This window comes from Pseudophryne corroboree, chromosome 2, assembly GCF_028390025.1.
Source record: "Pseudophryne corroboree isolate aPseCor3 chromosome 2, aPseCor3.hap2, whole genome shotgun sequence".
Classification (NCBI taxonomy): Eukaryota; Metazoa; Chordata; class Amphibia; order Anura; family Myobatrachidae; genus Pseudophryne; species Pseudophryne corroboree.
In genome coordinates, this window is record NC_086445.1 from 468,739,525 (window position 1) to 468,761,927 (window position 22,403).

Sequence of the window (22,403 nt, forward strand, 5' to 3'; positions counted from 1 at the left end):
TGCTAATGATGATGGCCATGAAACCAAGCATACATCAATGTGTAGTGCTGTTGCGTAGAAGCATACCACTTAAGATATGGTTGAAAATCCAGCTTACGTGCCAGTCAGCATTGGCCCATTAATGTTCCCAGCAACATCGGTTGAACTGATTATAGATGGAAACTGGAATGGTTTTAGGTTACAGCAGTTCTCAGACTCGTTCCTTAAGGCACCCTAACAGTCTAGGTTTTAAGGCTATCGTGCTTAAGCACTGGTGACTTAATTAGTACCACGGTCAGCTTGATTACACCATCTGTGCACAAAAACAGAAATCATTAAAACCCAGACTGCTAGGGTGCCTTAGAACAGAGTTTTGGAAACACTAACAGGTAAACTAAAATGCAGACATTTTTATTTCCAAGGTGCTGGAAATAAAATCCATCTGCCAAATCCTAGAGAAATCATGTATACATTTCCCAGGGTGCATCAACTCAGAAGTTTAAGGTGCTGAATTTTACTTCCTGGAAAAGTTAATTGCTGTTATACACTGGTGTACACAATCTGCAGCACAGAAGAGATATGATACCTTAGCAGCAGTACACTCCTCCTGAAGAGCTAGCAGTTTCTGTTGGTATGCGTTTCCTGCTCGCTGATGCTGTTCTGTTAGTGTTCTGAGCTGCTCTTGTACTTTGTGTTTCTCTGATGTCAGTTCTGCAACTTGAATCTAAGACAGTAAAATATAAATCAGACAAACATTTGAGACAGTTGTCAAAGAAACAGCACCTAAATAGTTACTAAAGAGATGATGCATACTGTATATAGATTCCTGCTCTTTGCCTGGTGAACCCTGCTCTATCTCCATTTGTCATCTTCCCACCTCCTTAATGTATGATGCAAGGGTGTAACTACCATAGGTGCAGTGAGTGCAGCTGCTATGGGGCCCAGAGCTGAGAGGGGCCCGCTTTCCCTGTCAAAGATACGTGTTATTTAAGTTTTTCCCTACTGGGTGATGTATAGAGGCACTAACAAACTTTTACCTTGGGGCCTACAATATATTTAGATATGCCTCCTGACCTGCTCATTGTAATGTGGTATAAAATAAACAGGAGGGCATTATAATGTCACATAATATGAACTAGGGGCACTGTAATGTGGCACAATATTAACTGAAGACACTGTATGTCATAATATGAATTGCGGATACTGTGTGACATAATGTGAACTGGCAGCCCTACAACGTGAACTAGGACACTACTATGGGTCCTAAAATAAACTAGGGCACTACTATTAGGCATAATATTAACAACTGCTGCAGAGAGGTGTCTCTCTAGAAGAATTGGGACGGGGCCCTTCAAAATGTTGCTATGGGGCCCACAAAGTTCTGGCTACGCCCCTGGTATGGTGTACAATATTTTAGCTGCCACCAGACATAAAATGCCTATATAACATGTAAGTCTTCCACTTAAATTACGAAAGTTGTACAAGTGCTGCCAATTATGCAGGTCAGATAAGTGCTACCAATTATGCAGGTCAGATAATATATATATATTTTTTTTTATAAACTGGAATTACTTTATTTTCACCCCCAAGATTGTCTAACATGCAAGACATACAATCACCAACACCCCTTTCTCTATCGTCCTAGTGGATGCTGGGGTTCCTGAAAGGACCATGGGGAATAGCGGCTCCGCAGGAGACAGGGCACAAAAAGTAAAGCTTTAGGATCAGGTGGTGTGCACTGGCTCCTCCCCCTATGACCCTCCTCCAAGCCTCAGTTAGATTTTTGTGCCCGGCCGAGAAGGGTGCAATCTAGGTGGCTCTCCTAAAGAGCTGCTTAGAAAAGTTTAGCTTAGGTTTTTTATTTTACAGTGAGTCCTGCTGGCAACAGGATCACTGCAACGAGGGACTTAGGGGAGAAGAAGTGAACTCACCTGCGTGCAGGATGGATTGGCTTCTTTGGCTACTGGACATTAGCTCCAGAGGGACGATCACAGGTACAGCCTGGATGGTCACCGGAGCCTCGCCGCCGGCCCCCTTGCAGATGCTGAAACAAGAAGAAGGTCCAGAATCGGCGGCATGAAGACTCCTCAGTCTTCTTAAGGTAGCGCACAGCACTGCAGCTGTGCGCCATTTCCTCTCAGCACACTTCACACGGCAGTCACTGAGGGTGCAGGGCGCTGGAAGGGGGGCGCCCTGGGAGGCAATGAAAACCTATTTTTGGCTAAAAATACCTCACATATAGCCTCCGGGGGCTATATGGAGATATTTAACCCCTGCCAGAATCCGTTAAGAGCGGGAGACGAGGCCGCCGGAAAAGGGGCGGGGCCTATCTCCTCAGCACACAGCGCCATTTTCCCTCACAGAAAGGCTGGAGGGAAGGCTCCCAGGCTCTCCCCTGCACTGCACTACAGAAACAGGGTTAAAACAGAGAGGGGGGGCACTAATTTGGCGTTAGAAATATATAAAAAAGATGCTATAAGGGAAAACACTTATATAAGGTTGTCCCTATATAATTATAGCGTTTTTGGTGTGTGCTGGCAAACTCTCCCTCTGTCTCTCCAAAGGGCTAGTAGGTCCTGTCCTCTATCAGAACATTCCCTGTGTGTGTGCTGTGTGTCGGTACGTGTGTGTCGACATGTATGAGGACGATGTTGGTGAGGAGGCGGAGCAATTGCCTGTAATGGTGATGTCACTCTCTAGGGAGTCGACACCGGAATGGATGGCTTATTTAGGGAATTACGTGATAATGTCAACACGCGGCAAGGTCGGTTGACGACATGAGACGGCCGACAAACAATTAGTACCGGTCCAGACGTCTCAGAAACACCGTCAGGGGTTTTAAAACGCCCGTTTACTTTAGTCGGTCGACACAGACACAGACAGGGACACTGAATCCAGTGTCGACGGTGAATAAACAAACGTATTCCTTATTAGGGCCACACGTTAAGGGCAATGAAGGAGGTGTTACATATTTCTGATACTACAAGTACCACAAAAGAGGGTATTATGTGGGATGTGAAAAAACTACCGTAGTTTTTCCTGAATCAGATAAATTAAATGAAGTGTGTGATGATGCGTGGGTTCCCCCCGATAGAAAATATGGGCGGTATACCCTTTCCCGCCAGAAGTTAGGGCGCGTTGGGAAACACCCCTTAGGGTGGATAAGGCGCTCACACGCTTATCAGAACAAGTGGAGGTACCGTCTATAGATAGGGCCGTCCTCAAGGAGCCAGCTGACAGGAGGCTGGAAAATATCATAAAAAGTATATACACACATACTGGTGTTATACTGCGACCAGCGATCGCCTCAGCCTGGATGTGCAGAGCTGGGGTGGCTTGGTCGGATTCCCTGACTAAAAATATTGATACCCTTGACAGGGACAGTATTTTATTGACTATAGAGCATTTAAAGGATGCATTTCTATATATGCGAGATGCACAGAGGGATATTTGCACTCTGGCATCAAGAGTAAGTGCGATGTCCATATCTGCCAGAAGATGTTTATGGACACGACAGTGGTCAGGTGATGCAGATTCCAAACGGCACAAAGGTGTATTGCCGTATAAAGGAAGAGGAGTTATTTGGGGTCGGTCCATCGGACCTGGTGGCCACGGCAACTGCTGGAAAATCCACCGTTTTTTACCCTAAGTCACATCTCTGCAGAAAAAGACACCGTCTTTTCAGCTTCAGTCCTTTCGTCCCTATAAGAGTCATATCTGCCCAGGGATAGAGGAAAGGGAAGAAGACTGCAGCAGGCAGCCCATTCCCAGGAACAGAAGCGTTCCACCGCGTCTGACAAGCTCTCAGCATGACGCTGAGACCGTACAGGACCCCTGGATCCTACAAGTAGTATCCCAGGGGTACAGATTGGAATGTCGAGACGTTTCCCCTGCGCAGGCTCCTGAAGTCTGCTTTACCAAGGTCTCCCTCCGACAAGGAGGCAGTATGGGAAACAATTCACGAGCTGTATTCCCAGCAGGTGATAATTAAATTACCCCTCCTACAACAAGAAAAGGGGTATTATTCCACACTATATTGTGGTACTGAAGCCAGAAGGCTAGGTGAGACCTATTCTAAATCTAAAAAAATTTGAACACTTACAAAGGTTCAAGTCAAGATGGAGTCACTCAGAGCAGTGATAACGAACCGGGAAGAAGGGGACTATATTGGTGTCCCGAGACATCAGGGATGCTTACCTCCATGTCCCAAATTTGCCCTTATCACTAAGGGTACCTCAGGTTCGTGGTACAGAACTGTCACTATCAGTTTCAGACGCTGCCGTTTGGATTGTCCACGGCACCCCGGGTCTTTACCAAGGTAATGGCCGAAATGATGGTTCTTCTTCGAAGAAAAGGCGTCTTAATTATCCCTTACTTGGACGATCTCCTGATAAGGGCAAAGTCCAGGGAACAGTTGGAGGTCGGAGTAGCACTATCTCGGATACTGTTACAACAGCAGGGGTGGATTCTAAATATTCCAAAATCGCAGCTGATCCCGACAACAAGTCTCCTGTGCTTAGGGATGATTCTGGACACAGTCCAGAAAAAGGTGTTTCTCCCGGAAGAGAAAGCCAGGGAGTTATCCGAGCTAGTCAGGAACCTCCTAAAATCAGTGCATCATTGCACAAGGGCCATGGTAAAAAAATGGTGACTTCCTTCGTAGCAATTCCAGTCGGCAGATTTCATGCAAGAACTTTTCAGTGGGATCTGCTGGACAAATGGTCCGGATCGCATCTTCAGATGCATCAGCGGATAACCCTATATCCAAGGACAAGGGTGTCTCTCCTGTGGTGGTTACAGAGTGCTCATCTTCTAGAGGGCCGCAGATTCGGCATTCAGTTTTGGATGTTGGTGACCACGGAGGCCAGCCCGAGAGGCTGGGGAGCAGTCACACAAGGAAAAAATTTCCAGGGAGTGTGATCAAGTCTGGAGACTTTTCTCCACATAAATATAGCTAAGGGTAAATTTATAATGCTCTAAGCTTAGCAAGACCTCTGCTTCAAGGTCAGCCGGTATTGATCCAGTGGGATAAAACATCACGGCAGTCGCCCACGTAAATAGACAGGGCGGCACAAGAAGCAGGAGGGCAGTGGCAAAAACTGCAAGGACTTTTCGCTGGGCGGAAAATCATGTGATAGCACTGTCAGCAGTGTTTCATTCCGGGAATGGAAACTGGGAAGCAGACTTCCTCAGTAGGCACGACCTCCACCCGGCAGAGTGGGAACTTCATGGGGAAGTTTTCCACATGATTGTAAACCGTTGGGAATTACCAAAGGTGGACATGATGGCATCCCGTCTGAACAAAAAACGGGACAGGTATTGCGCCAGGTTAAGAGACCCTCAGGCAATAGCTGTGGACGTTCTGGTAACACCGTGGGTGTACCAGTCGGTGTATGTGTTCCATCCTCTGCTTTTCATACCTAAGGTACTGAGAATTATAAGACGTAGAGGAGTAAGAACTATACTCATGGCTCCGGATTGGCCAAGATGGACTTGGTACCCGGAACTTCAAGAGATGCTCACAGAGGACTTATGGCCTCTGCCGCTAAGAAGGGACTTGTTTCAGCAAGTACCATGTCTGTTCCAAGACTTACCGCAGCTGCGTTTGACGGCATGGCGGTGGAACGCCGGATCCTAAGGGAAAAGGCATTCAGGAAGAGGTCATTCCTACCCTGGTCAAAGCCAGAAAGGAGGTGACCGCACAACATTATCACCACATGTGGCGAAAATATGTTGCGTGGTGTGAGGCCAGGAAGGCCCCACGAAGAAATTTCAACTGAGTCGATTCCTGCATTTCCTGCAAACAGGAGTGTCTATGGGCCTCAAATTGGGGTCCATTAAGGTTCAAATTTCGGCCCTGTCGATTTTTCTTCCAGAAAGAATTGGCTTCAGTTCCTGAAGTCCAGAAGTTTGTCAAGGGAGTATTGCATATACAACCCCCTTTTGTGCCTCCAGTGGCACTGTGGGATCTCAACGTAGTTCTGGGATTCCTCAAAACACATTGGTTTAAAACCAGTCAAATCTGTGGATTTGAAGCATCTCACATGAAAAGTGAACATGCTCTTGGACCTGGCCTGGACCAGGCGAGTGTCAAATTGGTGGTTTTTTTCTCAAAAAAGCCCATATCTGTTTGTCCATTCGGACAGGGCAGAGCTGCGGACTCGTCCCCAGTTCTCTCCCTAAGGTGGTGTCAGTGTTTCACCTGAACCAGCTTATTGTGGTGTCTTGCGCCTACTAGGGACTTGGAGGACTCCAAGTTGCTAGATGTGGTCAGGGCCCTGAAAATATAGGTTCCAGGACGGCTGGAGTCAGGAAAACTGACTTGCTGTTATCCTGTATGCACCCAACTAACTGGGTGCTCTTGCTTCTAAGCAGACTTTTGCTAGTTGGATGTGTAATACAATTCAGCTTGCACATTCTGTGGCAGGCCTGCCACAGCCAAAATATGTAAATGGCCATTCCACAAGGAAGGTGGGCTCATCTTGGGCGGCTGCCCGAGGGGTCTCGGCTTTACAACTTTGCCGAGCGGCTATTTAGTCAGGGGCAAACACGTTTGTAAAATCCTACAAATTTGATAACCTGGCTAAGGAGGACCTGGAGTTCTCTCATTCGGTGCTGCAGAGTCATCCGCACTCTCCCGCCCGTTTGGGAGCTTTGGTATAATCCCCATGGTCCTTTCAGGAACCCCAGCATCCACTAGGACGATAGAGAAAATAAGAATTTACTTACCGATAATTCTATTTCTCGGAGTCCGTAGTGGATGCTGGGCGCCCATCCCAAGTGCGGATTATCTGCAATACTTGTACATAGTTACAAAAATCGGGTTATTATTGTTGTGAGCCATCTTTCAGAGGCTCCGCTGTTATCATACTGTTAACTGGGTTCAGATCACAGGTTGTACAGTGTGATTGGTGTGGCTGGTATGAGTCTTACCCGGGATTCAATATCCTTCCTTATTGTGTACGCTCGTCCGGGCACAGTATCCTAACTGAGGCTTGGAGGAGGGTCATAGGGGGAGGAGCCAGTGCACACCACCTGATCCTAAAGCTTTACTTTTTGTGCCCTGTCTCCTGCGGAGCCGCTATTCCCCATGGTCCTTTCAGGAACCCCAGCATCCACTACGGACTCCGAGAAATAGAATTATCGGTAAGTAAATTCTTATTTTCACACATACAGTACATCACGGGAAATTGCCAGGTCTAAGCACGACCCTAGCAAAGAGTACTGTAGTTTTGTTTCACACATACCAAAAACCTGTGTCGATGCGCGTTACCGTGCACAAACCTGGGCTTTAGATGTATGTGTGAAAGGGTTATAACAGTAATAAAGCAAATTAGATCTACAAAAAATAAACAAAAACCAAAAAAGTAATAGTCAGGTGTAGCTTTATACCTTATAAGCTTCCACATGTTGCTGGCTTGCCTCCAATTCCCCTTTCAATGAGGCCTGGAGAATTAAATGATCCGATTCCTAAGAAGAACAGCAAACATGTATATCAGTAAGGTGAATACGGAGAAAAGAAAAGAAGGGTTTCACAACTCAGTGCACTTACAGCTTGCTTGGAATCAGCCAGCTCTTTCTTGGTCTTAATCAGCAGTTGCTTCATTTTTCTGCTGCGCTCCTCATGCTGCTCCACTGTTGTCTGTAGTAATGCTAGACAGAGCATTATAAGACAAGTCAAGTTTTAATATACTGTATGTGTATAAACAGAGCACAAATAATGAGATATGAGTACAAGGCATGCTGCTCCTAAAAAAGTGATCTCACAGAGCAGAAAGCAAACCTGAATAAAACAAAATCACACACAATTGTGGTGGTTTGAGAAAGTAATGATCAACAGCATACTAATACGTGGTACAGATCGAGTATCCCTTATCCAAAATGCTTGGGACCAGAAGTATTTTGGATAACGGATGTTTCCGTATTTTGGAATAATTGCATAACATAATGAGATATCATGGTGATGGGACCTAAGTCTAAGCACAGAATGCATTTATGTTTCATATACACCTTATACAAACAGCCTGAAGGTAATTTAATACAATATTTTTAATAACTTTGTGTATTAAACAAAGTTTGTGTACATTGAGCCGTCAGAAAAAAAAATCTTTCACTACCTCTCTCAAAAAATTCTGTATTTCGGAATATTTGGATAAGGGATATGCAACCTGTACTAAACTGGTTCCTCTACAAGTAACTTCTTGGTTTATAACTGCACGTGATTAACTAATCCATCGTTATGTGAAGATCAGTGCATTATTGTCATTTCTATGTCTCTTTTGTCCCTTGCTTACTGTTTTATTTTTCTTTTAATAAAAATCATTAAAATCTACTAGGTATAAAACAAACAAAAAAACAAAAAACACCATTATATTCGACTTTCATATTATATGCAAATAATAATCAAGGTTAAAAATATACAAAATTAAACCCAAACAAATATCAGTGACTTTTTTTTTTAGTTGTGTGTGCCTCAGCATACAACGTCTTTCCGCTGAACAGTTAAGATACATGAAATGTAGGTCGCTGACCGTGCTCATCAATCATTATGTGGACTTTATTTTATTTTTTTAAGAACTTGGAAGTAAACCATGATCTGTGAGTCATGTGATCACGAAGAAGTTCCTCCTTCAGTGAGTGTATCAAGAGTGCCCTTTATTATTATTAATAGTGCAGAGTGCTATCATAATCAATAGGAGAAAATGTTGGCAAAAATGAATGGGAACAATGCTGGCATAAACAAAGTGCCTATGGAATGAATATTCAGTGTAGACCAAAATGTGTTTAGCAGCGCCGCATGGAGGAAGAATATAAAAACTATTGACATAATAATAATAATCTTATTTATACAGTGCTCTTTCTTCAACAGGACTCAAGGTGCTTCATCATAAGAAAGGGACAGCCGTCCAAAGAAACAATAACAAATCAGGGAGGGATTGCAGTATCCCCCAGATGGACTATGAGAAAGGGATTTAATATTAAAGTACAAATAACTATTTCCTCTTGCATACATCTTGGGGGCACTGCTTTAGAACTTACACATGGCATTTCCCAAAGCAAGCTGCAAGTGAGGGATATCATCCGGCAAAACCACACTTCGCACTTTATGCCCAAAACTGGGCCAAAGCTATGGAAATGGTAACATTTAGTGACTGTGGCCCTCATTCCGAGTTGTTCGCTCGCAAGCTGCTTTTAGCAGCATTGCACACGCTAAGCCGCCGCTTACTGGGAGTGAATCTTAGCTTATCAAAATTGCGAACGATAGGTTCTCAAATTTGCGAATAGAAATTACTTTGCAGTTTCTGAGTAGCTGGAGACTTACTCTTCCAGTGCGATCAGTTCAGTGCTGGTCGTTCCTGGTTTGACGTCACAAACACACCCAGCGTTCGCCCAGACACTCCTCCGTTTCTCCAGCCACTCCCGCGTTTTTCCCAGAAACTGTAGCGTTTTTTCACACACTCCCATAAAACGGCCTGTTTCCGCCCAGAAACACCCACTTCCTGTCAATCACACTACGATCACCAGAACGAAGAAAAATAAGAATTTACTTACCGATAATTCTATTTCTCATAGTCCGTAGTGGATGCTGGGGACTCCGTAAGGACCATGGGGAATAGCGGCTCCGCAGGAGACTGGGCACATCTAAAGAAAGCTTTAGGACTAACTGGTGTGCACTGGCTCCTCCCCCTATGACCCTCCTCCAAGCCTCAGTTAGGATACTGTGCCCGGACGAGCGTACACAATAAGGAAGGATTTTGAATCCCGGGTAAGACTCATACCAGCCACACCAATCACACCGTATAACTTGTGATCTGAACCCAGTTAACAGTATGATAACAGAGGAGCCTCTGAAAAGATGACTCCCAACAATAATAACCCGATTTTTGTAACAATAACTATGTACAAGTATTGCAGACAATCCGCACTTGGGATGGGCGCCCAGCATCCACTACGGACTATGAGAAATAGAATTATCGGTAAGTAAATTCTTATTTTCTCTAACGTCCTAAGTGGATGCTGGGGACTCCGTAAGGACCATGGGGATTATACCAAAGCTCCCAAACGGGCGGGAGAGTGCGGATGACTCTGCAGCACCGAATGAGAGAACTCCAGGTCCTCCTCAGCCAGGGTATCAAACTTGTAGAATTTAGCAAACGTGTTTGCCCCTGACCAAGTAGCTGCTCGGCAAAGTTGAAAAGCCGAGACCCCTCGGGCAGCCGCCCAAGATGAGCCCACTTTCCTTGTGGAACGGGCTTTTACAGATTTTAGCTGTGGCAGGCCTGCCACAGAATGTGCAAGCTGAATTGTACTACAAATCCAACGAGCAATAGTCTGCTTAGAAGCAGGAGCACCCAGCTTGTTGGGTGCATACAGGATAAACAGCGAGTCAGATTTCCTGACTCCAGCCGTCCTGGAAATATTTTCAGGGCCCTGACAACATCCAGCAACTTGGATTCCTCCAAGTCCCTAGTAGCCGCAGGCACCACAATAGGTTGGTTCAGGTGAAAACGCTGGAACCACCTTAGGGAGAAACTGAGGACGAGTCCTCAATTCCGCCCTGTCCGAATGGAAAATCAGATAAGGGCTTTTACAGGATAAAGCCGCCAATTCTGACACGCGCCTGGCCCAGGCCAGGGCCAACAGCATGACCACTTTCCATGTGAGATATTTTAACTCCACAGATTTAAGTGGTTCAAACCAATGTGACTTTTGGAACCCAAACTACATTGAAATCCCAACTTGCCACTGGAGGCACAAAAGGAGGCTGTATATGCAGTACCCCTTTTACAAACGTCTAAACTTCAGGGACTGAAGCTAGTTCTTTTTTGGAAGAAAATTGACAGGGCCGAAATCTGAACCTTAATGGACCCCAATTTCAGGTCCATAGACACTCCTGTTTGCAGGAAATGTAGGAATCGACCCAGTTGAATTTCCTCCGTCGGGCCTTACTGGCCTCGCACTACGCAACATATTTTCGCCAGTTGCGGTGATAATGTTTTTGCGGTTACATCCTTCCTGGCTTTAGATCAGGATATGGATGACTTCATCCGGAATGCCTTTTTTCCTTCAGGATCCGGTGTTCAACCGGCATGCCGTCAAACGCAGCCGCGGTAAGTCTTGGAACAGACAGGGTCCTTGCTGGAGCAGGTCCCTTCTTAGAGGTAGAGGCCACGGATCCTCCGTGAGCATCTCTTGAAGTTCCGGTTACCAAGTCCTTCTTGGCCAATCCGGAGCCACGAATATAGTGCTTTCTCCTCTCCATCTTATCAATCTCAGTACCTTGGGTATGAGAGGCAGAGGAGGGAACACATACACTGACTGGTACACCCACGGTGTTACCAGAGCGTCTACAACTATTGCCTGAGGGTCTCTTGACCTGGCGCAATACCTGTCGAGTTTTTTAATCATGTGGACGACTTCTGGGTGAAGTCCCCACTCTCCCGGGTGGAGGTCGTGCTGAGGAAGTCTGCTTCCCAGTTGTCCACTCCCGGAATGAATACTGTTGACAGTGCTATCACATGATTTTCCGCCCAGCGAAGAATCCCTGCAGCTTCTGCCATTGCCCTCCTGCTTCTTGTGCCACCCTGTCTGTTTACGTGGGTGACTGCCATGATGTTGTCCGACTGGATCAACACCGGCTGACCTTGAAGCAGAGGTCTTGCTAAGCTTAGAGCATTGTAAATGGCCCTTAGCTTCAGGATATTTATGTGAAGTGATGTATCCAGGCTTGACCCTAAGCCCTGGATATTCCTTCCCTGTGTGACTGCTCCCCAGCCTCGCAGGCTGGCATCCGTGGTCACCAGGACCCAGTCCTGAATGCCGAATCTGCGGCCCTCTAGAAGATGAGCACTCTGCAACCACCACAGGATGGATACCCTTGTCCTTGGTGACAGGGTTATCCGCTGATGCATCTGAAAATGCGACCCGGACCATTTGTCCAGTAGGTTCCACTGGGAAGTTCTTGCGTGGAATCTAACGAATGGGATTGCTTCGTAGGAAGCCACCATTTTTACCCAGAACCCTTGTGCATTGATGCACTGAGACTTGGTTCGGGTTTAGGAGGTTCCTGACTAGCTTGGATAACTCCCTGGCTTTCTCTTCCGGGAGAAACACCTTTTTTCTGGACTGTGTCCAGGAACATCCCTAGGAAACAGAAGACAAGTCGTCGGAACCAGCTGCGATTTTGGAATATTGAGAATCCAATCGTGCTGCCTCAACACTACCTGAGATAGTGCTACACCGACTTCCAACTGTTCCCTGGATCTTACCCTTATCAGGGAATCGTCCAAGTAAGGGATAACTAAAATTTTCTTCCTTCGAAGGGATATCATTTCGGCCATTACCTTGGTAAAGACCCGGGGTGCCGTGGACCATCCCTACGGCAGCGTCTGAACTGATAGTGACAGTTCTGTATCATAACCTGAGGTACCCTTGGTGAGAAGGGTAAATTTTGACATGAAGGTAAGCATCCTTGATGTCCCGAGACATCATGTAGTCCCCTTCTTCCAGGTTCGCAATCACTGCTCTGAGTGACTCAATCTTGAATTTGAACCTCTGTATGTAAGTGTTCAAAGATTTTAGATTTTAGATTTAGAATCGGTCTCACCGAGCCGTCTGGCTTCGGTACCACAATAGTGTGGAATAATACCCCGTTCCCTGTTGCAGGAGGGGTACCTTGAGTATCACCTGCTGGGAATACAGCTTGTGAATGGCTTCCAAAACTGCCTCCCTGTCAGAGGGGGACGTCGGTAAAGCCGACTTTTTGAAACGGCGAGGGGGAGACGTCTCGAATTCCAATATGTACCCTTGAGATATTACCTGAAGGATCCAGGGGTCTACTTGCGAGTGAGCCCACTGCGCACTGAAATTCATTGAGAACGGGCCCCCACCGTGCCTGAGCTTGTAAGGCCCTAGCGTCATACTGAGGGCTTGGCAGAGGCGGGAAAGGGTTTCTGTTCCTGGGAACTGGCTAATCTCTTCAGCCTTTTTCCTCTCCCTCTGTCACGAGCAGAAAAGAGGAACCTTTTGTCCGCTTGCCAACAAAGGACTGCGCCTGATAATACGGCGTCTTATTTTGAGAGGCGACCTGGGGTACAAACGTGGATTTTGGCCACCAGGTCTAAAAGACCGACCCCAAATGTCCCTTTTCAAAGGCAATACTTCCAAATGCCGTTTGGAATCCGCATCACCTGACCATTTTACTGGTAGAATTGGACAAACGCACTTATACTTGATGCCAGTCGGCAAATAATAAGAATTTACTTACCGATAATTCTATTTCTCGGAGTCCGTAGTGGATGCTGGGGTTCCTGAAAGGACCATGGGGAATAGCGGCTCCGCAGGAGACAGGGCACAAAAAGTAAAGCTTTAGGATCAGGTGGTGTGCACTGGCTCCTCCCCCTATGACCCTCCTCCAAGCCAGTTAGGTACTGTGCCCGGACGAGCGTACACAATAAGGGAGGAATTATGAATCCCGGGTAAGACTCATACCAGCCACACCAATCACACCGTACAACTTGTGATCTAAACCCAGTTAACAGTATGATAACAGCGGAGCCTCTGAAAAGATGGCTCACAACAATAATAACCCGATTTTTGTAACTATGTACAAGTATTGCAGATAATCCGCACTTGGGATGGGCGCCCAGCATCCACTACGGACTCCGAGAAATAGAATTATCGGTAAGTAAATTCTTATTTTCTCTATCGTCCTAGTGGATGCTGGGGTTCCTGAAAGGACCATAGGGATTATACCAAAGCTCCCAAACGGGCGGGAGAGTGCGGATGACTCTGCAGCACCGAATGAGAGAACTCCAGGTCCTCTTTTGCCAGGATATCAAATTTGTAGAATTTTACAAACGTGTTCTCCCCTGACCACGTAGCTGCTCGGCAGAGTTGTAATGCCGAGACCTCTCGGGCAGCCGCCCAAGATGAGCCCACCTTCCTTGTGGAATGGGCCTTAACCGATTTAGACTGTGGCAGGCCTGCCTCAGAATGTGCAAGTTGAATTGTGTTACAAATCCAACGAGCAATCGCCTGCTTAGAAGCAGGCGCACCCAACTTGTTGGGTGCATACAGTATAAACAGCGAGTCAGATTTTCTGACTCCAGCTGTCCTGGAACATATTTTCAGGGCCCTGACAACTCCTAGCAACTTGGAGTCCTCCAAGTCCCTAGTAGGTGCAAGGCACCACAATAAGCTGGTTCAGGTGAAACACTGACACCACCTTAGGGAGAGAACTGGGGACGAGTCCGCAGCTCTGCCCTGTCCGAATGGACAAACAGATATGGGCTTTTTTGAGAAAAAACCACCAATTTGACACTCGCCTGGTCCAGGCCAGGGCCAAGAGCATGGTCACTTTTTATGTGAGATGCTTCAAATCCACATATTTGACTGGTTTTAAACCAATGTGATTTGAGGAATCCCAGAACTACGTTGAGATCCCACAGTGCCACTGGAGGCACAAAAAAGGGGTTTGTATATGCAATACTCCCTTGACAAACTTCTGGACTTCAGGAACTGAAGCCAATTCTTTCTGGAAGAAAATTTACAGGGCCGAATTTGAACCTTAATGGACCCCAATTTGAGGCCCATAGACACTCCTGTTTGCAGGAAATGCAGGAAACGACCGAGTTGAAATTTCTTTGTGGGGCCTTCCTGGCCTCACACCACGCAACATATTTTCGCCACACGTGGTGATAATGTTGTGCGGTCACCTCCTTTCTGGCTTTGACCAGGGTAGGAATGACCTCTTCCGGAATGCCTTTTTTCCCTTAGGATCCGGCTTTCCATCGCCATGCCGACAAACGCAGCTGCGGTAAGTCTTGGAACAGACATGGTACTTGCTGAAGCAAGTCCCTTCTTAGCGGCAGAGGCCATAAGACCTCTGTAAGCATCTCTTGAAGTTCCGGGTACCAAGTCCTTCTTGGCCAATCCGGAGCCATGAGTATAGTTCTTACTCCTCTACGTCTTATAATTCTCAGCACCTTAGGTATGAGAAGCAGAGGAGGGAACACATACACCGACTGGTACACCCACGGTGTTACCAGAACGTCCACATCTATTGCCTGAGGGTCTCTTGACCTGGCGCAATACCTGTCCCGTTTTTTGTTCAGACGGGACGCCATCATGTCCACCTTTGGTATTTCCCAACGGTTTACAATCATGTGGAAAAAACTTCTCAATGAAGTTTCCACTCTCCCGGGTGGAGGTCGTGCTGAGGAAGTCTGCTTCCCAGTTTCCATTCCCGGGATGAAAAACTGCTGACAGTGTTATCACATGATTTTCCGCCCAGCGAAAAGTCCTTGCAGTTTCTGCCATTGCCCTCCTGCTTCTTGTGTCGCCCTGTCTGTTTACGTGGGCGACTGCCGTGATGTTTTTCCCACTGGATCAATACCGGCTGACCTTGAAGCAGAGGTCTTGCTAAGCTTAGAGCATTATAAATTTACCCTTAGCTCCAGTATATTTATGTGGAGAAAAGTCTCCATACTTGATCACACTCCCTGGAAATTTTTTCCTTGTGTGACTGCTCCCCAGCCTCTCAGGCTGGGCTCCGTGGTTACCAGCATCCAATCCTGAATGCCGAATCTGCTGCCCTCTAGAAGATGAGCACTCTATAACCACCACAGGAGAGACACCCTTGTCCTTGGATATTGGGTTATCCGCTGATGCATCTGAAGATGCGATCCGGACCATTTGTCCAGCAGATCCCACTGAAAAGTTCTTACGTGAAATCTGCCGAATGGAATTGCTTCGTAGGAAGCCACCATTTTTACCAGGACCCTTGTGCAATCATGCACTGTTTTTAGGAGGTTCCTGACTTGCTCGGATAACTCCCTGGCTTTCTCTTCCGGGAGAAACACCTTTTTCTGGACTGTGTCCAGAATCATCCCTAGGCACAGCAGACGTGTCGTCGGGATCAGCTGCGATTTTGGAATATTTAGAATCCACCCGTGCTGATTGTAGCAGTATCCGAGATAGTGCTACTCCGACCTCCAACTGTTCCCTGGACTATGCCCCTATCAGGAGATCGTCCAAGTAAGGGATAATTAAGACGCCTTTTCTTCGAAGAAGAATCATCAATTCGGCCATTACCTTGGTAAAGACCCCAGGGTGCCGTGGACAATCCAAACGGCAGCGTCTGAAACTGATAGTGACAGTTCTGCACCACGAACCTGAGGTACCCTTAGTGAGAAGGGCAAATTTGGGACATAGAGGTAAGCATCCCTGATGTCCCGGGACACTATATAGTCCCCTTATTCCTGGTTCGTTATCACTGCTCTGAGTGACTTCATCTTAATTTGAACCTTTGTAAGTGTTCAAAAACAAATTTTTAGAATAAGTCTCACCTAGCCTTCTGGCTTCAGTACCACAATATAGTGTGGAATAATACCCCTTTTCTGTAGTAGGAGGGGTAATTTAATTATCACCTGCTGGGAATACAGCTTGTGAATTTTTTCCCATACTACCTCCTTGTCGGAGGGAGACTTGGTAAAGCAGACTTCAGGAGCCTGCGAAGGGGAAACGTCTCGACATTCCCATCTGTACCCCCGGGATACTACTTGTAGGATCCAGGGGTCCTGTACGGTCTCAGCGCCATGCTGAGAACTTGTCAGACGCGGTGGAACGCTTCTGTTCCTGGGAATGGGCTGCCTGCTGCAGTCTTCTTCCCTTTCCTCTATCCCTGGGCAGATATGATCTTATAGGGACGAGAGGACTGAGGCTGAAAAGACGGTGTCTTTTTCTGCAGAGATGTGACTTAGGGTAAAAAACGGTGGATTTTCCAGCAGTTGCCGTGACCACCAGGTCCGATGGACCGACCCCAAACAAGTCCTCTTCCTGTATACGGCCATACTGTGCCGTTTGGAATCTGCATCACCTGACCACTGTCGTGTCCATAACATCTTCTGGCAGTTATGGACATCGCGTTTATTCATGATGCCAGAGTGCAAATATCCCTCTGTGCATCTCGCATATATAGAAATGCTCTATAGTCAATAAAATACTGTCCCTGTCAAGGGTATCAATATTTTTAGTCAGGGAATCCGACCAAGCCACCCTAGCTCTGCACATCCAGGCTGAGGCGATCGCTGGCCGCAGTATAACACCAGTATGTGTGTATATACTTTTTATTATATTTTCCAGCCTTGTCAGCTGGTCCTTGAGGACGGCCCTATCTATAGACGGTACCGCCACTTGTTTTGATAAGCGTGTGAGCGCCTTATCCACCTTAAAGGGTGTTTCCCAACGCGCCCTAACTTCTGGCGGGAAAGGGTATACCGCCCATAATTTTCTATCGGGGGGAACCCACGCATCATCACACACTTTATTTAATTTATCTGATTCAGGAAAAACTATGGTAGTTTTTTCACATCCCACATAATACCCTCTTTTGTGGTACTTGTAGTATCAGAAATACGTAACACCTCCTTCATTGCCTTTAACGTGTGGCCCTAATAAGGAATACGTTTGTTTATTCACCGTCGACACTGGATTCAGTGTCCCTGTCTGTGTCGGTGTCGACCGACTAAAGTAAACGGGCGTTTTAAAACCCTTGACGGTGTTTTTGAGACGTCTGGACCGTACTAATTGTTTGTCGGCCGTCTCATGTCGTCAACCGACCTTGCAGCGTGTTGACATTATCACGTAATTTCCTAAATAAGCCATCCATTCCGGTGTCGACTCCCTAGAGAGTGACATCACCATTACAGGCAATTGCTCCGCCTCCTCACCAACATCGTCCTCCTACCTGTCGACACACACGTACCGACACACAGCACACACACAGGGAATGCTCTGATAGAGGACAGGACCCACTAGCCCTTTGGAGAGACAGAGGGAGAGTTTGCCAGCACACACCAAAAACGCTATAATTATATAGGGACAACCTTATATAAGTGTTTTCCCTTATAGCATCTTAATATATATATAAGCATATCGCCAAATTAGTGCCCCCCCTCTCTGTTTTAACCCTGTTTCTGTAGTGCAGTGCAGGGGAGAGCCTGGGAGCCTTCCCTCCAGCCTTTCTGTGAGGGAAAATGGCGCTGTGTGCTGAGGAGATAGGCCCCGCCCCTTTTTCGGCGGCCTCGTCTCCCGCTCTTAACGGATTCTGGCAGGGGTTAAATATCTCCATATAGCCTCCGGAGGCTATATGTGAGGTATTTTTAGCCAAAATAGGTATTCATTTGCCTCCCAGGGCGCCCCCCTCCCAGCGCCCTGCACCCTCAGTGACTGCCGTGTGAAGTGTGCTGAGAGGAAAATGGCGCACAGCTGCAGTGCTGTGCGCTACCTTTAGAAGACTGAGGAGTCTTCTGCCGCCGATTCTGGACCTCTTCTTACTTCAGCATCTGCAAGGGGGCCGGCGGCAAGGCTCCGGTGACCATCCAGGCTGTACCTGTGATCGTCCCTCTGGAGCTGATGTCCAGTAGCCAAGAAGCCAATCCATCCTGCACGCAGGTGAGTTCACTTCTTCTCCCCTAAGTCCCTCGTTGCAGTGATCCTGTTGCCAGCAGGACTCACTGTAAAATAAAAAACCTAAGCTAAACTTTCCTAAGCAGCTCTTTAGGAGAGCCACCTAGATTGCACCCTTCTCGGCCGGGCACAAAAATCTAACAGGCTTGGAGGAGGGTCATAGGGGGAGGAGCCAGTGCACACCACCTGATCCTAAAGCTTTACTTTTTGTGCCCTGTCTCCTGCGGAGCCGCTATTCCCCATGGTCCTTTCAGGAACCCCAGCATCCACTAGGACGATAGAGAAATTCCGCTGTGCATCATGCATATATAGAAATGCATCTTTTAAATGCTCTATAGGCAATAATATACTATCCTTATCTAGGATATCAATATTTCCAGTCAGGGAATCCGACCATGCCAACCCAGCACTGCACCTCCAGGCTGAGGCGATTGCTGGTCGCAGTATAACACCAGTATGTGTGTGAATACATTTTTGGATACCCTCCTGCTTTCTATCAGCAGGATCCTTAAGGGCGGCCATCTCATGAGAGGGTAGAGCCCTTGTTCTTACAAGCGTGTGAGCGCCTTATCCCCCCTAGGGGGTGTTTCCCAACGCACCCTAACCTCTGGCGGGAAAGGGTATACAGCCAATACTTTTTAAGAAATTATCAATTGTTATCGGGGGGAAACCCACGCATCATCACACACCTCATTTAATTTCTCAGATTCAGGAAAACTACAGGTAGTTTATCCCTCACCGAACGTAATACCCCTTTTTGGTGGTACTCGTATTATCAGACATGTATAAAACATTTTCCATTGTCTCAATCATGTAACGTGTGGCCCTACTGGAAATCACGGTTGTCTCTTCACCGTCGACACAGGAGTCAGTATCCGTGTCGGCGTCTGTATCTGCCATCTGAGGTAACGGGCGCTTTAGAGCCCCTGACGGCCTATGAGACGTCTGGACAGGCACAAGCTGAGTAGCCGGCTGTCTCATGTCAACCACTGTTTTTTTTATACAGAGCTGACACTGTCACGTAATTTTCAACAGTACATCCACTCAGGTGTCGACCCCCTAGGGGGTGACATCACTATTACAGGCAATCTGCTCCGTCTCCACATCATTTTTCTCCTCATACATGTCGACACAAACGTACCGACATACAGCACACACACAGGGAATGCTCTGATAGAGGACAGGACCCCACTAGCCCTTTGGGGAGACAGAGGGAGAGTATGCCAGCACACACCAGAGCGCTATATATATATATACAGGGATAACCTTATATAAGTGTTTTTCCCCTTATAGCTGCTGTATGTTTTAATACTGCGCCTAATTAGTGCCCCCCTCTCTTTTTTTTTTAACCCTTTCTGTAGTGTAGTGACTGCAGGGAAGAGACCGGGAGCTTCCCTCCAACTGAGCTGTGAGGGAAAATGGCGCCAGTGTGCTGAGGAGATAGGCTCCGCCCCCTTTTCGGCGGCCTTATCACCCGTTTTTCTGTATATTCTGGCAGGGGTTAAATGCATCCATATAGCCCAGGAGCTATATGTGATGCATTTTTTGCCATGTAAGGTATTTTTGTCCTGTTTTATTGCGTCTCAGGGCGCCCCCCCCAGCGCCCTGCACCCTCAGTGACCGGAGTATGAAGTGTGCTGAGAGCAATGGCGCACAGCTGCAGTGCTGTGCGCTACCTTATTGAAGACAGGAACGTCTTCTGCCGCCGATTTTTCCGGACCTCTTCGCTCTTCTGGCTCTGTAAGGGGGCCGGCGGCGCGGCTCCGGGACCCATCCAGGCTGGGCCTGTGATCGTCCCTCTGGAGCTAATGTCCAGTAGCCAAGAAGCCCAATCCACTCTGCACTCAGGTGAGTTCGCTTCTTCTCCCCTTAGTCCCTCGATGCAGTGAGCCTGTTGCCAGCAGGTCTCACTGAAAATAACAAACCTAAACTAAAACTTTCACTAAGAAGCTCAGGAGAGCCCCTAGTGTGCACCCTTCTCGTCGGGCACAGAAATCTAACTGGAGGAGGGTCATAGGGGGAGGAGCCAGTGCACACCAGTTAGTCCTAAAGCTTTCTTTAGATGTGCCCAGTCTCCTGCGGAGCCGCTATTCCCCATGGTCCTTACGGAGTCCCCAGCATCCACTTAGGACGTTAGAGAAAAACCTCGTAATGCCGTGAGTAAAATACCTAACTGCATAGCAAATTTACTTGGCGCAGTCGCAGTGCGAACATTGCGCATGCGCAGTTAGCGGAAAATCGCTGCGATGAGAAGAAAATTACCGAGCGAACAACTCGGAATGAGCACCTGTGTGCACACAGGACCAAGTTGCTGATCTGCACAGCTGCTCCACGGTGCACCACCCAAGAAGCCACAACAGCACAAGTAGAAGGAGCACGAATAGACGCTGGAACCGGCACTCCTGTAGACAAATATGCATGACGGATGGTAGCTGTGATACACTGAGCAATGGTCCTCTTAGGTGTCAGCCAACCTCATTTTGAGGCATCAACCAACACCAACAAACAGAAGACTTACGGTCCATGCATATCTGTTGAGCACAAACCACATCCAACAACCCCAAAGAGGCTTGAGGAAAAGTCGGAAGAAAAATAGACGTTACGGTAAGAACTTACCGTTGATAACGTGATTTCTCCTATGTCCACAGGTATCTACAGGATAACATTGGGATATGCCGGAGCGACAGCGGAAATGGCACAAAACAGTCACGAGCTTTCTGGCCTCCCAGGATGCATCGGGGCTTCTCCAAATAATCCCGCCCACTGACTCAGTCAAATCAGTTATTTCCACAGCAATTTAGGCAGGAGCATCGGGTAGAAACCTATTCAGGCGAAAAGAACACACATGCACACCCTTCCATGCAAGAGGGAAGAGGTTTAGTGATTGTAAAGATCCTCAAATCAGGTGCGTCAGGGTGGGACCCCTGTGGATATGAGAAATCACGTTATCAATGGTAAGTTCTTACCATAACGTCTATTTCTCCGGCTGGGTCCACAGGTTATCCACATGATAACATTGGGATTCCCAAAGCCAGTTTTAGTGGTGGGGACGCTCCTGATTAGACAGGAGAACCTTTCGCCCGAATTCAGCGTCATGAGAGGCAAAAGTATCCATGGCATAATGTCTAATGAAAGTGTTAATGGAAGACCATGTGGCTGCCTTACAAATCTGTTCTGCTGAAGCACCATGTTGTGCAGCCCTTGAAGGACCTACCTTACGTGTAGAGTGAGCAGAGACATTAGCCGGAGTAGGGAGATCAGCACGAGAATAAGCTTCTGAAATTACCATTCGGAGCCATCTTGCCAGCGTCTGTTTACTAGCAGGCCATCCTCTTCTATGAAATCCGTAGAGGATGAAGAGAGAATCTATTTTTCTGATGGCACTAGTACGATCTACGTAGATTCTTAACGCCCGGACCACGTCCAGCGACGATTCTCCCGCAGAAAAGCTGGGACTACAATCTTCTCGTTAAGGTGAAACTTTGAAACCACCTTCGGAAGATAACCAGATCTAGTTCTGAGAACTGCCTTATCTGGAAAAAAATATTAGAAAAGGAGACTTACACGATAGTGCTCCTAAATCTGACACTCTTCTAGCTAACGCCATTGCCAGTAGAAAGGGCACTTTAGCCGTCAACCATTTAAGATCTGCTCTCTTAAGTGGTTCAAACGGAGGTCTCTGAAGGATTTTAAGAACTAGATTCAAATCCCAGGGAGCTGCAGGAGGAACAAACGGAGGTTGACTGTGTAAAACTCCCTGAAAGAGAGTACGCACATCCTGTAAATCAGCAATCTTTCTCTGAAACCATACAGTTAAGGCTAATACTTGTACTCTCAAGGAAGCTACTTTCAACCCCTTATCCAATCCTGCTTGAAGGAAATCAAAAATCCTGGATACTATAAAAGATCTTGGATTCAAACTTTTTTCACTACACCAATGAATATAGGCTTGC

At 47.1% G+C, this 22,403-nt stretch overlaps 1 protein-coding gene across 2 annotated transcripts in view; it reads right to left on the reverse strand.

The window, feature by feature from the left end:
• Positions 1-22,403, reverse strand: part of GCC2 (GRIP and coiled-coil domain containing 2) — a 244,476-nt gene that overhangs the window by 86,320 nt on the left and 135,753 nt on the right. For both annotated transcript variants that reach the window (XM_063953814.1, XM_063953812.1), the window contains exons 14-16: positions 7,532-7,632; positions 7,372-7,449; positions 566-703 (exon numbers count right to left, since the gene is read on the reverse strand). In XM_063953814.1, the coding sequence (XP_063809884.1) occupies positions 566-703; positions 7,372-7,449; positions 7,532-7,632 (317 nt within the window). The remainder of the gene's footprint in view (positions 1-565; positions 704-7,371; positions 7,450-7,531; positions 7,633-22,403) is intronic.